A 15785-nucleotide genomic window follows, 5' to 3' on the forward strand; every position below is an offset into this window, starting at 1 on the left:
AATGTGCAAACAATTTTGTTGACTTTTTGTGTTAGTTATATTTCTTCTGCACCATGATCGGGAAAGGTTGTTTGGATTGGGCTGTATAAATTAATGCTATGCTCGCAAATTACTAATGTAAAACTCATGGTCTTTTACAACAATAACTAATGTTTTCCACAAGATTGCAGTGTTAGACTGTTAATTATTTAAAATGAATTTCAAGACACGCTGTGAGCCAGACTTCATACGAAACTTGAGTTTTCTCTCTCTGACTGAAGATGCCGACGGGCAGTGCTCGGAATTGTAGATTTTACTTAAAGTTGCAAGACGTTGGATGGCAGTAGTGTATAGACTACCTGTTGTTGTCTTGTCAGGAAGTAGTCTTTGCCATTAGTCCAGATCTAGTCTTTTGTTGCGCCCTAAAAAGTGTTTAATATTGTACCTACTACACACCAGCTTGTTATGTATACAGGGGGAGTAGTGACGGCACAGTTCCACAAGGGGGTGATGTTACTTTATGTTTTATTATATATATGCACAATATATATAATAATACATAATACATAATACTTAATATATATATATATATATATATATATATATATATATATATACTAAACAAGAGATTGGAGTGTGACTAATCCAAAAGGGGTGTATGGTGGGAGACTATGTGTATGAATGATTAGCTGTTGAGTATTACCTATTTGTTGGATGAGGAAGCAAACAAGTCCAAAGGAGCTAAGCAGATGAAGGTCCTTGAGACAAGTGGGGAGGTCTGTGGGGCTGAGAGAGGCGTCAAGGGGTCCATGTCCAGAGAACAAGTATGCTGGATAGAAGCCAGACAAGGGGTGCTTACTCGGGTAACACATGGTTAAATTCCGGCCAGGATCCTTGGGTCCACTGGTCCTTATACAGCTCGCCCTCATCAGTCCCAGGTGTGCAGATTGACGATCGCCCACAGCCTCGCCGGCATGTGGGCGTGAACAGGGGTTAGTGCATGTACCTCACAATACAAAGGTTCGATCCCGGGCTTGGGATCTTTTCTGTGTGGAGTTTGAATGTTCTCCCCCGTGACTGCGCGGGTTCCCTCCGGGTACTCCGGCTTCCTCCCACCTCCAAAGACATGCACCTGGGGATAGGCCCCTCCCACCTCCAAAGACATGCACCTGGGGATAGGCCCCTCCCACCTCCAAAGACATGCACCTGGGGATAGGCTCCTCCCACCTCCAAAGTCATGCACCTAGGGATAGGCCCCTCACACCTCCAAAGACCTGCACCTGGGGATAGGCCCCTCCCACCTCCAAAGACATGCACCTGGGGATAGGTCAATGCGTGCGATAACGGGAAGCTCATTCCGCCGAATCCACTTTGAAAAGACTCATCCTTGAACTCCTGCATGTGACTATAATACGGGCATCATGGCCATGGGGGCGGGGCTGGGGGGCGGGGGGGCGGGGGGGGTGTTGAACCCACAACGCCCTTTTACGTAACATCCTGTCTTCAGGCGCGTTCGGACAAGAAGGCGTTATTGCATGTCACTTGCTTTTTGCTCCACGTAGTAAATATTGTCAGCACACATCACATGAGATATAAATAAAAGGTGACGATGCCTTGTCTGTGTGCGCGGGGGGCGGGGCTTAAATAGATGCGCAACTAACCCAAGTAAGACGACGCTCCTCCTCCTCGTCGGAGAGATTTATCCCTGTCAGAGGTGCAAGGACATCCATGGAAGGTCCAGAGTGGCAACCTGTAGATGGTGGAGCATAATGAAGCCGAGTGACAGCTCACTCCGCAGATAGGGACAAGAGAGTGAGGTCCCTGCGACGTCATCCATCACGCCCGCCTTTCAATCCCCCGATGTGTGCTCTCCATCAAGGCCCGGGCCAAAGATGAAGGCGACACAAACACACCCAGCATCCCTTGTTGGTCCTCCTGGCAGAGTCCATCACCTGCATGACTACCGCTTGCTCGTCTCACTAATTGTATGTAAACAATACGGAACTAGAAGCAGGTCCTTCATACCGACAGCCATCAGACTGTATAATGCATATGTTCCTTTTGACTGTAAATGTATAATGTATTTATATTATTCACATGTGAATAATGCTGTATAATAGACTGTATTTATATTATTCACATGTGAATAATGCTGTATAATAGACTGTATTTATATTATTCACATGTGAATAATGCTGTATAATAGACTGTATTTATGTTATTCACATGTGAATAATTCTGTATAATAGACTGTATTTATGTTATTCACATGTGAATAATGCTGTATAATAGACTGTATTTATATTATTCACATGTGAATAATGCTGTATAATAGACTGTATTTATATTATTCACATGTGAATAATGCTGTATAATAGACTGTATTTATATTATTCACATGTGAATAATGCTGTATAATAGTCTGTATTTATATTATTCACATGTGAATAATGCTGTATAATGGACTGTATTTATGTTATTCACATGTGAATAATGCTGTATAATGGACTGTATTTATGTTATTCACATGTGAATAATTCTGTATAATAGACTGTATTTATATTATTCACATGTGAATAATGCTGTATAATAGACTGTATTTATGTTATTCACATGTGAATTATGCTGTTTAATAGACTGCATTTATGTTATTCACATGTGAATAATGCTGTATAATAGACTGTATTTATGTTATTCACATGTGAATAATGCTGTATAATAGATTGTATTTATATTGTTCACATGTGGATAATGCTGTATAATAGACTGTATTTATGTTATTCACATGTGAATAATGCTGTATAATAGACTATTTATATTATTCACATGTGAATAACGCTGTATAATAGTCTGTATTTTTATTATTCACATGTGAATAATGCTGTATAATAGACTGTATTTATATTATTCACATGTGAATAATGCTGTATAATAGTCTGTATTTATATTATTCACATGTGAATAATGCTGTATAATAGTCTGTATTTATATTATTCACATGTAAATAATGCTGTATAATAGACTGTATTTATATTATTCACATGTGAATAATGATGTATAATAGACTATTTATATCATTCACATGTGAATAACGCTGTATAATAGTCTGTATTTATATTATTCACATGTGAATAATGCTGTATAATAGATTGCATTTATGTTATTCACATGTGAATAATGCTGTATAATAGACTGTATTTATGTTATTCACATGTGAATAATGCTTTATAATAGACTGTATTTATGTTATTCACATGTGAATAATGCTGTATAATAGACTGTATTTATGTTATTCACATGTGAATAATGCTGTATAATGGACTGTATTTATGTTATTCACATGTGAATAATTCTGTATAATAGACTGTATTTATATTATTCACATGTGAATAATGCTGTATAATAGACTGTATTTATGTTATTCACATGTGAATTATGCTGTTTAATAGACTGCATTTATGTTATTCACATGTGAATAATGCTGTATAATAGACTGTATTTATGTTATTCACATGTGAATAATGCTGTATAATAGATTGTATTTATATTGTTCACATGTGGATAATGCTGTATAATAGACTGTATTTATGTTATTCACATGTGAATAATGCTGTATAATAGACTATTTATATTATTCACATGTGAATAACGCTGTATAATAGTCTGTATTTTTATTATTCACATGTGAATAATGCTGTATAATAGACTGTATTTATATTATTCACATGTGAATAATGCTGTATAATAGTCTGTATTTATATTATTCACATGTGAATAATGCTGTATAATAGTCTGTATTTATATTATTCACATGTAAATAATGCTGTATAATAGACTGTATTTATATTATTCACATGTGAATAATGATGTATAATAGACTATTTATATCATTCACATGTGAATAACGCTGTATAATAGTCTGTATTTATATTATTCACATGTGAATAATGCTGTATAATAGATTGCATTTATGTTATTCACATGTGAATAATGCTGTATAATAGACTGTATTTATGTTATTCACATGTGAATAATGCTTTATAATAGACTGTATTTATGTTATTCACATGTGAATAATGCTGTATAATAGACTGTATTTATATTATTCACATGTGAATAATGCTGTATAATAGTCTGTATTTATGTTATTCACCTGTGAATAATGCTGTATAATAGACTGTATTTATATTATTCACATGTGAATTATGCTGTATAATAAACTGTATTTATGTTATTCATATGTGAATAATGCTGTATAATAGACTGCATTTATGTTATTCACATATGAATAATGCTGGATAATAGACTTTATTTATATTATTCACATGTGAGTAATAATGATAAATGATAAATGGGTTGTACTTGTATAGCGCTTTTCTACCTTCAAGGTACTCAAAGCGCTTTGACACTACTTCCACATTTACCCATTCACACACACATTCACACACTGATGGCGGGAGCTGCCATGCAAGGCGCTAACCAGCAGCCATCAGGAGCAAGGGTGAAGTGTCTTGCTCAGGACACAACGGACATGACGAGGTTGGTACTAGGTGGGGATTGAACCAGGGACCCTCGGGTTGCGCACGGCCACTCTCCCACTGCGCCACGCCGTCCCTATAATAATAATGAGTAATGATGTATAATAGACTGTATTTATATTGATTATATATTATATTGATTGTATTTATATTTATAATGATGTATAATAGACTGTATTTATATTATTCACATGTGAATTATGCTGTATAATAGACTGCATTTATGTTAATCACATGTGAATAATGCTGTATAATAGACTGTATTTATATTATTTAAATGTGAATAATGCTGTATAATAGACTGTATTTATATTATTTACATGTGAATAATGCTGTATAATAGACTGCATTTATGTTATTCACATGTGAATAATGCTGTTTAATAGACTGTATTTATGTTATTCACATGTGAATAATGCTGTATAATAGACTGCATTTATGTTATTCACATGTGAATAATGCTTTATAATAGACTGTATTTATGTTATTCACATGTGAATAACGCTGTATAATAGACTGTATTTATATTATTCACATGTGAATAATGCTGTATAATAGTCTGTATTTATGTTATTCACCTGTGAATAATGCTGTATAATAGACTGTATTTATATTATTCACATGTGAATAATGCTGTATAATAGACTGTATTTATGTTATTTACATGTGAATAATGCTGTATAATAGACTGTATTTATATTATTCACATGTGAATTATGCTGTATAATAAACTGTATTTATGTTATTCACATGTGAATAATGCTGTATAATAGACTGTATTTATGTTATTCACATGTGAATAATGCTGTATAATAGACTGCATTTATGTTATTCACATGTGAATAATGCTGTATAATAGACTGTATTTATGTTATTCACATGTGAAAAAACGCTGTATAATAGTTTATATTTATATTATTCACATGTGAATAATGCTGTATAATAGACTATTTATATTATTCACATGTGAAAAACGCTGTATAATAGACTGTATTTATATTATTCACATGTGAATAATGCTGTATAATAGACTGTATTTATGTTATTTACATGTGAATAATGCTGTATAATAGACTGTATTTATGTTATTCACATGTGAATAATGCTTTATAATAGATTGTATTTATATTATTCACATGTGAATTATGCTATATAATAGACTGTAATTATATTATTCACATGTGAATTATGCTGTATAATAGACTTTATTTATGTTATTCACATGTAAACAATGCTGTATAATAGACTGCATATATGTTATTCACATGTGAATAATGCTGTATAATAGACTGCATTTATGTTATTCACATGTGAATAATGCTGTATAATAGACTGTATTTATATTATTTAAATGTGAATAATGCTGTATAATAGACTGTATTTATATTATTTACATGTGAATAATGCTGTATAACAGACTGTATTTATATTATTCACATGAGAATAATGCTGTATAATAGACTGTATTTATATTATTCACATGAGAATAATGCTGTATAATAGACTGTATTTATATTATTCACATGAGAATAATGCTGTATAATAGACTGTATTTATATTATTCACATGTGAATAATGCTGTATAGTAGACTGTATTTATATTTTTCACATGTGAATAATGCTGTATAATAGACTGTATTTATATAAATACAAAGTGTTTATTGTCTATTGTGAGCGAACTGTGGTGCTGAATTTCCCCCAGGGATCAATAAATTACTTTCTATTCTATTCTATTCTATTCTAATGAGAAATTGTAACCTCACTGTAGGGTGGAGAATGCATATATTTTTAAGAGTTCTTTCTTTATTCATAGTCATGTTTAAATCAGCTAATATTTTCCCATGTGTACTCTTTTTGCTTGTATCTTATGTCCGCAAGTAAACTTTGTGCTTTACCTCGGAGGAGTTGGAATGTGGGAGTATAGCATACTCCCTTTTTACCTTCTCAGTATTAGAACAATGAGGCTGTATTGCTTTTGGGCAGGGTGGGGGCTGTTTTCGTATTCAATAAGTTGTCTCTTTCCGTTTGGCTTTCAGACCGCTTCTAGATGTCGCTATTAACGGACTGTAGGACTGGTCTCCTAAAGCTTTAGTAAAACTTGATAATATTCCTATTCTGTCTAGATGGTCCTTCTTACTCAACATATATGTCATCTGAAAGAACTTGGGATAGACCAGTGACTTTAATTCCCTGAGAGGAAGACTGGTCAGACGCAACACTGGACAAGACAGATTGGGAAAAAAAAAAATAATAATTTTTTAAATTGATTAAGAATCGTTCCAAATAGGATAAGAATCTTTTTTTTCCCCACACCCCTAATATTTAATGTATGCTCTGTTTAAAATGTTTAATATTCAAATATTTTCCTGATTAATTTGTGGAAAGTGCAAGGTTTGGTTCCTTTTGATAGACGGTTCAAGTCCCCCTTTAAACCCTAGTGGGCCTCAGTAGAACCGGGTCATATTCTTACCAGGGGAAGCTATGATATATCCTCTCATTCCCCCATAACATTTTACTAGGAGTGGGTTTCTCTACAGCTGAGTGTGTGGGTGTGTGTGTGTGTGTGTGTGTGTGTGTGTGTGTGTGTCTGTGGGGTTTCTCCTGACCTTTCCCATCGGCGCAGAGGTGTCACTGTGTGTTATTCAGGAGTCAAAGGGATATAGGAGCAGCAATGAAATGTTTCTGCCTGTGCAAACCTCCGTTATCTGTTTTTGTTGGTGTGTGTTTTATGGGGTGGACGCACAAAAGGTGCACGTTCCCAGGAAACCAGGTGGCGGGCTGCGACTTGAGATTGTGTAAGCCGGGGGATTTGTTTCTCGCAGAATGGCTGTCGGTTATTCCCATGTTTGGATTTATTATTCTTGAGCTTGAATGTGTGTTTTACTCCGGTGGGAATGTTGTCAAACTACACTTAGGGCCAAACTGTTTGTGATTTAGCACCATGTGCTATAGTAACTAAAATGAGCCTATTAAAGCAGGGCTGTGGAGAGAGTGTTTTGCATTTTTCCTATCATTCCTTGTAATGAATTTAAACGGGTGTAGTTTAGATTTTATTTTATTTTTTTAATGCTGATTGCACGTTTTTTTTTATAATATCCGCAAAGTTCAATGAGCAGGAAGTGTTATGTGTGACCATGTTTGTTGAATTTTTGTGCTGGTTAATTATTTGTTTTCCTGCACCATGACTAGGGTAGGTTGTTTGGATTGGGTCATACAAGTAAATGCTCTGCGCATAGTAAGATTGAAGTACAATAAACGGCCACTGACTTCAGATATTTGAATTGGCCGCCAGATGGCGACAAAATGGCAGCTATTAGGCCGCTGAGTATTTGTAAATAATATGAAAATACTTTTGTCGTCTTGCGGGCCAAATTGCAGACGTAAGTGGGTCACATTTATAACATCCGCAAAGTTCAATGAGCAGGTTGTGTTATGTGTGACCATGTTTGTAAAATTTTTGTGCTGGTTAATAATGTTTTTCCTGCACCATGACTAGGGTAGGTTGTTTGGATTGGGTCATACAAGTAAATGCTGTGCACAGAGTAAGATTGAAGTACAATAAACGGCCACTGACTTGAGATTTGTTCATTGGCCGCCAGATGGTGACAAAATGGCAGCTATTAGGCCGCTGACTATTTGTAAGTAATATGGAAATACTTGTGTTGTCCTGGGGTCAAATTGCAGACGCAAGCGGGTCACATTTATAACGCAAAGTTCAATGAGCAGGTTGTGTTATGTGTGACCATGTTTGTTGAAATTTTGTGCTGGTTAGTAATTTTTTTCTGCACCATGACTAGGGTAGGTTGTTTGGATTGGGTCATACAAGTGAATGCTGTGCGCAGAGTGGGATTAAAGTACAATAAACGACCACTGACTTGAGGTACGTCCATTGGCCGCCAGATGACGACAAAATGGCAGCTATTAGGCCGCTGACTATTTGTAAATAATATGAAAATACTTTTGTCGTCTTGCGGGCCAAATTGCAGACGCAAGCGGGTCACATTTATAATATCCGCAAAGTTCAATGAGCAGCTTGTGTTATGTGTGACCATGTTTGTTGAATTTTTGTGCTGGTTAATAATTTTTTTCTGCACCATGACTAGGGTAGGTTGTTTGGATTGGGTCATACAAGTTAATGCTGTGCGCAGAGTAAGATTGAAGTACAATAAACGGCCACTGACTTGAGATTTTTTCATTGGCCGCCAGATGGCGACAAAATGGCAGCTATTAGACCGCTGACTATTTGTAAATAATATGAAAATACTTGTGTCGTCTTGCGGGCCAAATTGCAGACGTAAGCGGGTCACATTTATAATATCCGCAAAATTCAATGAGCAGGAAGTGTTATGTGTGACCATGTTTGTAACATTTTTGTGCTGGTTAATAATTTTTTTCCTGCACCATGACTAGGGTAGGTTGTTTGGATTGGGTCATACAAGTGAATGCTGTGCGCAGAGTAAGATTGAAGTACAATAAACGGCCACTGACTTGAGACTTGAGGGACGGCGTGGCGCAGTGGAAGAATGGCAGTTCGCGACCCGAGGGTCCCTGGTTCAATCCCCACCTAGTACCAACCTTGTCATGTCCGTTGTGTCCTGAGCAAGACACTTCACCCTTGCTCCTGATGGGTGCTGGTTAGCGCCTTGCATGGCAGCTCCCTCCATCAGTGTGTGAATGTGTGTGTGAATGGGTAAATGTGGAAGTAGTGTCAAAGCGCTTTGAGTACCTTGAAGGTAGAAAAGCGCTATACAAGTACAACCCATTTATCATAATTTATTTAATTTGTTCATTGGCCGCCAGATGGCGACAAAATGGCAGCTATTAGGCCACTGACTATTTGTAAATAATATGGAAATACTTGTGTTGTCCTGGGGTCAAATTGCAGACGCAAGCGGGTCACATTTATAACGCAAAGTTCAATGAGCAGGTTGTGTTATGTGTGACCATGTTTGTTGAAATTTTGTGCTGGTTAGTAATTTTTTTCTGCACCATGACTAGGGTAGGTTGTTTGGATTGGGTCATACAAGTGAATGCTGTGCGCAGAGTGGGATTAAAGTACAATAAACGACCACTGACTTGAGGTACGTCCATTGGCCGCCAGATGACGACAAAATGGCAGCTATTAGGCCGCTGACTATTTGTAAATAATATGAAAATACTTTTGTCGTCTTGCGGGCCAAATTGCAGACGCAAGCGGGTCACATTTATAATATCCGCAAAGTTCAATGAGCAGCTTGTGTTATGTGTGACCATGTTTGTTGAATTTTTGTGCTGGTTAATTATTTTTTTCCTGCACCATGACTAGGGTAGGTTGTTTGGATTGGGTCATACAAGTAAATGCTGTGCACAGAGTAAGATTGAAGTACAATAAACGGCCGCTGACTTCAGATATGTTCATTGGCCTCCAGATGGCGACAAAATGGCAGCTATTAGGCCGCTGACTATTTGTAAATAATACGAAAATACTTTTGTCGTCTTGCAGACGCAAGCGGGTCACATTTATATTATCCGCAAAATTCAATGAGCAGGTTGTGTTATGTGTGACCATGTTTGTTGAATTTTTGTGCTGGTTAATAATTTTTTTCTGCACCATGACTAGGGTAGGTTGTTTGGATTGGGTCATACAAGTTAATGCTGTGCGCAGAGTAAGATTGAAGTACAATAAACGGCCACTGACTTGAGATTTGTTCATTGGCCGCCAGATGGCGACAAAATGGCAGCTATTAGGCCGCTGACTATTTGTAAATAATATGAAAATACTTTTGTCGTCTTGCGGGTCAAATTGCAGACGCAAGCGGGTCACATTTATAATATCCGCAAACTTCAATGAGCAGCTTGTGTTATGTGTGACCATGTTTGTTGAATTTTTGTGCTGGTTAATAATTTTCTTCCTGCACCATGACTAGGGTAGGTTGTTCGGATTGGGTCATACAAGTAAATGCTGTGCGCAGAGTAAGATTGAAGTACAATAAACGGCCACTGACTTGAGATGTGTTCATTGGCCGCCAGATGGCGACAAAATGGCAGCTATTAGGCCGCTGACTATTTGTAAGCAATATGGAAATACTTGTGTTGTCCTGGGGTCAAATTGCAGACGCAAGCGGGCCACATTTATAATATCCACAAAATTCAATGAGCAGGAAGTGTTATGTGTGACCATGTTTGTCAAATTTTTGTGCTGGTTAATAATTTTTTTCTGCACCATGACTAGGGTAGGTTGTTTGGATTGGGTCATATAAGTAAATGCTGTGCGCAGAGTAAGATTGAAGTACAATAAACGGCCACTGACTTGAGATATGTTCATTTGCCGCCAGATGGCGACAAAATGGCAGCTATTAGGCCGCTGACTATTTGTATATAATATGAAAATACTTTTGTCGTCTTGCGGGCCAAATTGCAGACGTAAGCGGGTCACATTTATAACATCCGCAAAGTTCAATGAGCAGGAAGTGTTATGTGTGACCATGTTTGTTACATTTTTGTGCTGGTTAATTGTTTTTTTCTGCACCATGACTAGGGTAGGTTGTTTGGATTGGGTCATACAAGTAAATGCCGTGCGGAGAGTAAGATTGAAGTACAATAAACGGCCACTGACTTGAGATATGTTCATTGGCCGCCAGATGGCGACAAAATGGCAGCTATTAGGCCGCTGACTGTTTGTAAATAATATGAAAATACTTTTGTCGTCTTGCGGGCCAAATTGCAGACGCTAGCGGGTCACATTTATAATATCCGCAAAGTTCAATGAGCAGGTTGTGTTATGTGTGACCATGTTTGTTGAAATTTTGTGCTGGTTAGTAATTTTTTTCTGCACCATGACTAGGGTAGGTTGTTTGGATTGGGTCATACAAGTAAATGCCGTGCGCAGAGTAAGATTGAAGTACAATAAACGGCCACTGACTTGAGATATGTTCATTGGCCGCCAGATGGCGACAAAATGGCAGCTATTAGGCCGCTGACTATTTGTAAATAATATGAAAATACTTTTGTCGTCTTGCGGGCCAAATTGCAGACGCAAGCGGGTCACATTTATAATATCCGCAAAGTTCAATGAGCAGCTTGTGTTATGTGTGACCATGTTTGTCGAATTTTTGTGCTGGTTGATAATTTTTTTCTGCACCATGACTAGGGTAGGTTGTTTGGATTGGGTCATACACGTGAATGCTCTGCGCAGAGTGGGATTAAAGTACAATAAACGACCACTGACTTGAGGTACGTCCATTGGCCGCTATGGCAGCTATTAGCCCGCTGACTATTTGTAAATAATATGAGGCGCCAAATTGCAGACGCCAACGGGTCGTATTTATGAAAGTATTGGAGTCCTTGACACACCTGTGACACATGCAGGACACTTACTGTGTTCCGGGTGGTTTGGTGTGGCTTACGAAGCGCCTCTGCCTCGCCGTTTTTTTTCTTCCATTTATAGAGATGGCACGCTCGCATCCATCTAGAGGGAAAGAAGATAGCGTTTATTCGGCCTGAATTTGTTAGCTGCTAATCCATCAACAGCGTGGTAAAAGTGGGTCACCGGTTGGTGCCAAGCAGGGTCTGTGCATGCCCACAACACACACACACACACACACACACACACACACATACGACAACACACTTTTCACAGGATCCCAGAACAGGATTAGACACATATGTTGTGTTGCACGTATAAAAGTGACTTGGGGTGAGTGCCCCCCTCCTCCTGCCTGGTGCTACCTGTGCATGCCTTCACACCTGCGCATGCCTTGCTCGTACAGTAAAAGCGGGGTACGTCCAAAAAGGTAGCACGCTTGCCTTGCAGCTCGCCGCCTGCCCGATGCTTGCCGCAACATTTATATTGAACTGTATTCATTTGTTCAACTTCCAAGTATATTCTTTGCCTACTTTTTGTTGTTGTTGTTGTTGTTTTTTTTCCCTTCCTTTCTTTGGTGTGACTTTTCTAACCCCCCACTTCATTCTGTTATGGCACCACCGCAGTCCAGGATGATGCCGCCCCAGGTACCCAGGAGTACATTATGTTACGGCAGGACTCCATCCACTCTGCGGATATAAGGAGTAAAGGCTCCCCCTTTCGTGCTAAGTGTCACGAAATCTTCTGCTGCCCGCTGAAGCAAGCCGTCCACAAAGAGAACGCTGAGCCCGAAGGTTTGTTCGCACCCCCCTCCTTGTTTTGATTTGCTGATGCTCCCCCTTTGCCTGCATCCAACACCTCTCTCTCTCTCTCTCTCTCTCTCTCTCTCTCTCTCTGGTATTCTGTGTGAACTGATAGCTCTCTCCGAGCCTCCAGACTTAGCAGTCGTTCATTGCTGCCCCATTTCCAGAGAGCACAGTGTCCCTGTGGTGTGTCCCTGTGGTGTGTCCCTGTGGTGTGTCCATGCAACACCACCCGGGGGGGGGCTGCGGACGGTCCAGAGTTGAGTTTGCACATGCGTGACGTCAGACTGCGCCGCAGTTCCGCAGAAAAAGGGGTAGAGAGAAGCCGAGCTTGTTTAATCCTGCACCCCTTCTCCATGTTTCAGCACTTATTATTAGCTGGTTTACTTCCTGTGATTAGAAAAATTATACAGGTAAAAGCCAGTAAATTAGAATATTTTGAAAAACTTGATTTATTTCAGTAATTGCATTCAAAAGGTGTAACTTGTACATTATATTTATTCATTGCACACAGACTGATGCATTCAAATGTTTATTTCATTTAATTTTGATGATTTGAAGTGGCAACAAATGAAAATCCAAAATTCCGTGTGTCACAAAATTAGAATATTACTTAAGGCTAATACAAAAAAGGGATTTTTAGAAATGTTGGCCAACTGAAAAGTATGAAAATGAAAAATATGAGCATGTACAATACTCAATACTTGGTTGGAGCTCCTTTTGCCTCAATTACTGCGTTAATGCGGCGTGGCATGGAGTCGATGAGTTTCTGGCACTGCTCAGGTGTTATGAGAGCCCAGGTTGCTCTGATAGTGGCCTTCAACTCTTCTGCGTTTTTGGGTCTGGCATTCTGCATCTTCCTTTTCACAATACCCCACAGATTTTCTATGGGGCTAAGGTCAGGGGAGTTGGCGGGCCAATTTAGAACAGAAATACCATGGTCCGTAAACCAGGCACGGGTAGATTTTGCGCTGTGTGCAGGCGCCAAGTCCTGTTGGAACTTGAAATCTCCATCTCCATAGAGCAGGTCAGCAGCAGGAAGCATGAAGTGCTCTAAAACTTGCTGGTAGACGGCTGCGTTGACCCTGGATCTCAGGAAACAGAGTGGACCGACACCAGCAGATGACATGGCACCCCAAACCATCACCCAACCATGCAAATTTTGCATTTCCTTTGGAAATCGAGGTCCCAGAGTCTGGAGGAAGACAGGAGAGGCACAGGATCCACGTTGCCTGAAGTCTAGTGTAAAGTTTCCACCATCAGTGATGGTTTGGGGTGCCATGTCATCTGCTGGTGTCGGTCCACTCTGTTTCCTGAGATCCAGGGTCAACGCAGCAGTCTACCAGCAAGTTTTAGAGCACTTCATGCTTCCTGCTGCTGACCTGCTCTATGGAGATGGAGATTTCATATTTTTCATTTTCATACTTTACAGTTGGCCAACATTTCTAAAAATCCCTTTTTTGTATTAGCCTTAAGTAATATTCTAATTTTGTGACACACGGAATTTTGGATTTTCATTTGTTGCCACTTCAAATCATCCAAATTAAATGAAATAAACATTTGAATGCATCAGTCTGTGTGCAATGAATAAATATAATGTACAAGTTACACCTTTTGAATGCAATTACTGAAATAAATCAAGTTTTTCAAAATATTCTAATTTACTGGCTTTTACCTGTATATATACAGTATGTATTAGAGATGCGCGGTTTGCGGGCACAACCGCGGAGTCGGGCGGATGAAATTAAAAAAAATTAGATTTTATCCGCGGGTCGGGTCGGGTCGGGCGGTGGAAATAAAAAAAAATTAGATTTTAAATAGATTCAGGCGGGTGGCAGTTAAACCAATTGGGAAATATATATACATAGTTAAATGTTGTTACCCACATACGAAAAACGAGCAGGCACCTGCTGCATATGCCACAACAGAAGAAAAAAAAGAAAAGAGATGGACACTTTTACGGAGCGGAGAAGGGACGCCTCGCCGGGGTCCGGGACCGAGGCCCCTTCCCCCGAGAGGGCCCCACCGGGAGCCGTAGCTGAGGCGATCCGCGAGAAGGGCCCGACGCGCGTCCAGGGTCACCACCGCGCCCACCGCACCGACACCCCGCCTCGCACCCCACGCGCAGCAGGTAAGCAGCTTACCTGCCCGCCACCCCCGTGGCCGGGGGCTCGTAACAGGGGTCACTCCGCGCGCTCCGCCCGCGCAGCTTACCTGCCCGCCACCCCCGTGGCCGGGGGCTCGTAACAGGGGTCACTCCGCGCGCAGTGCGCTCACGAAAGGGGTGGGGCTCACCCTGGTTGATATAGACAGCAGGACGGTGGCCATGGAAGTTGGAACCCGCTAAGGAGTGTGTAACAACCCACCTGCCGAATCAACTAGCCCTGAAAATGGATGGCGCCCGTACCCGGCCGTCGCCGGCAGCGAGACGCGCTTGGAGGTGCGCTCAGCGCGGCTCCCATATGATTGCGCACTGGTGTGCGTCTGGGTCGTGACAGCGTGGCACGCGAATGTCTGTGCTGCATTGGATCAGTCTCCTTTCTTTAACAGGCAAAAGCTTTATAACCTCACTAATGCTTTGCATCGTCTATATTAGATATATAACAACGGGCGGGTGCGGGCGGGTGCGGGCGGGTGCGGTTCTGATCAAATGTTACATCGGGTGGATGGCGGATGGTTGACGACTTTCTGATGCGGTTGCGGATGAAATAATTGCCTATCCGCGCATCTCTAGTATGTATATATATATATATATATATATATATATATATATATATATATATATATATCAGTGACGTGCGGTGAAGTTGATGGCTGGTGAGGCACTGACTCCATCACAGTCAGATTTACAAACATATGAACCCTAAAGAGTATCTTATTCACCATTTGATTGGCAGCAGTTAACGGGTTATGTTTAAAAGCTCATACCAGCATTCTTCCCTGCTTGGCACTCAGCATCAAGGGTTGGAATTGGGGGTTAAATCACCAAAAATGATTCCCAGGCGCGGCGCCGCTGCTGCCCACTGCTCCCCTCACCTCCCAGGGGGTGATCAAGGGGATGGGTCAAATGCAGAGGACACATTTCACCACACCTAGTGTGTGTGTGTGACAATCATTGGTACT

General features: G+C 39.8%; 1 protein-coding gene across 4 annotated transcripts in view; it reads left to right on the forward strand.

Moving 5' to 3' along the window:
• The window catches only part of fgf13a (fibroblast growth factor 13a), a 339492-nt gene that overhangs the window by 146352 nt on the left and 177355 nt on the right, over nucleotides 1-15785 (forward strand). For 3 of the 4 annotated variants that reach the window (XM_061930250.2, XM_072912472.1, XM_072912471.1), the window contains one exon: nucleotides 12486-12653. The exons of the other annotated variant lie outside the window; for it this stretch is intronic. In XM_061930250.2, coding sequence (XP_061786234.1) covers nucleotides 12486-12653 — 168 coding nt within the window. The remainder of the gene's footprint in view (nucleotides 1-12485; nucleotides 12654-15785) is intronic. 4 annotated transcript variants of the gene reach the window in all.

Source organism: Nerophis lumbriciformis, linkage group LG36 (assembly GCF_033978685.3).
Source record: "Nerophis lumbriciformis linkage group LG36, RoL_Nlum_v2.1, whole genome shotgun sequence".
NCBI lineage: Eukaryota > Metazoa > Chordata > Actinopteri > Syngnathiformes > Syngnathidae > Nerophis > Nerophis lumbriciformis.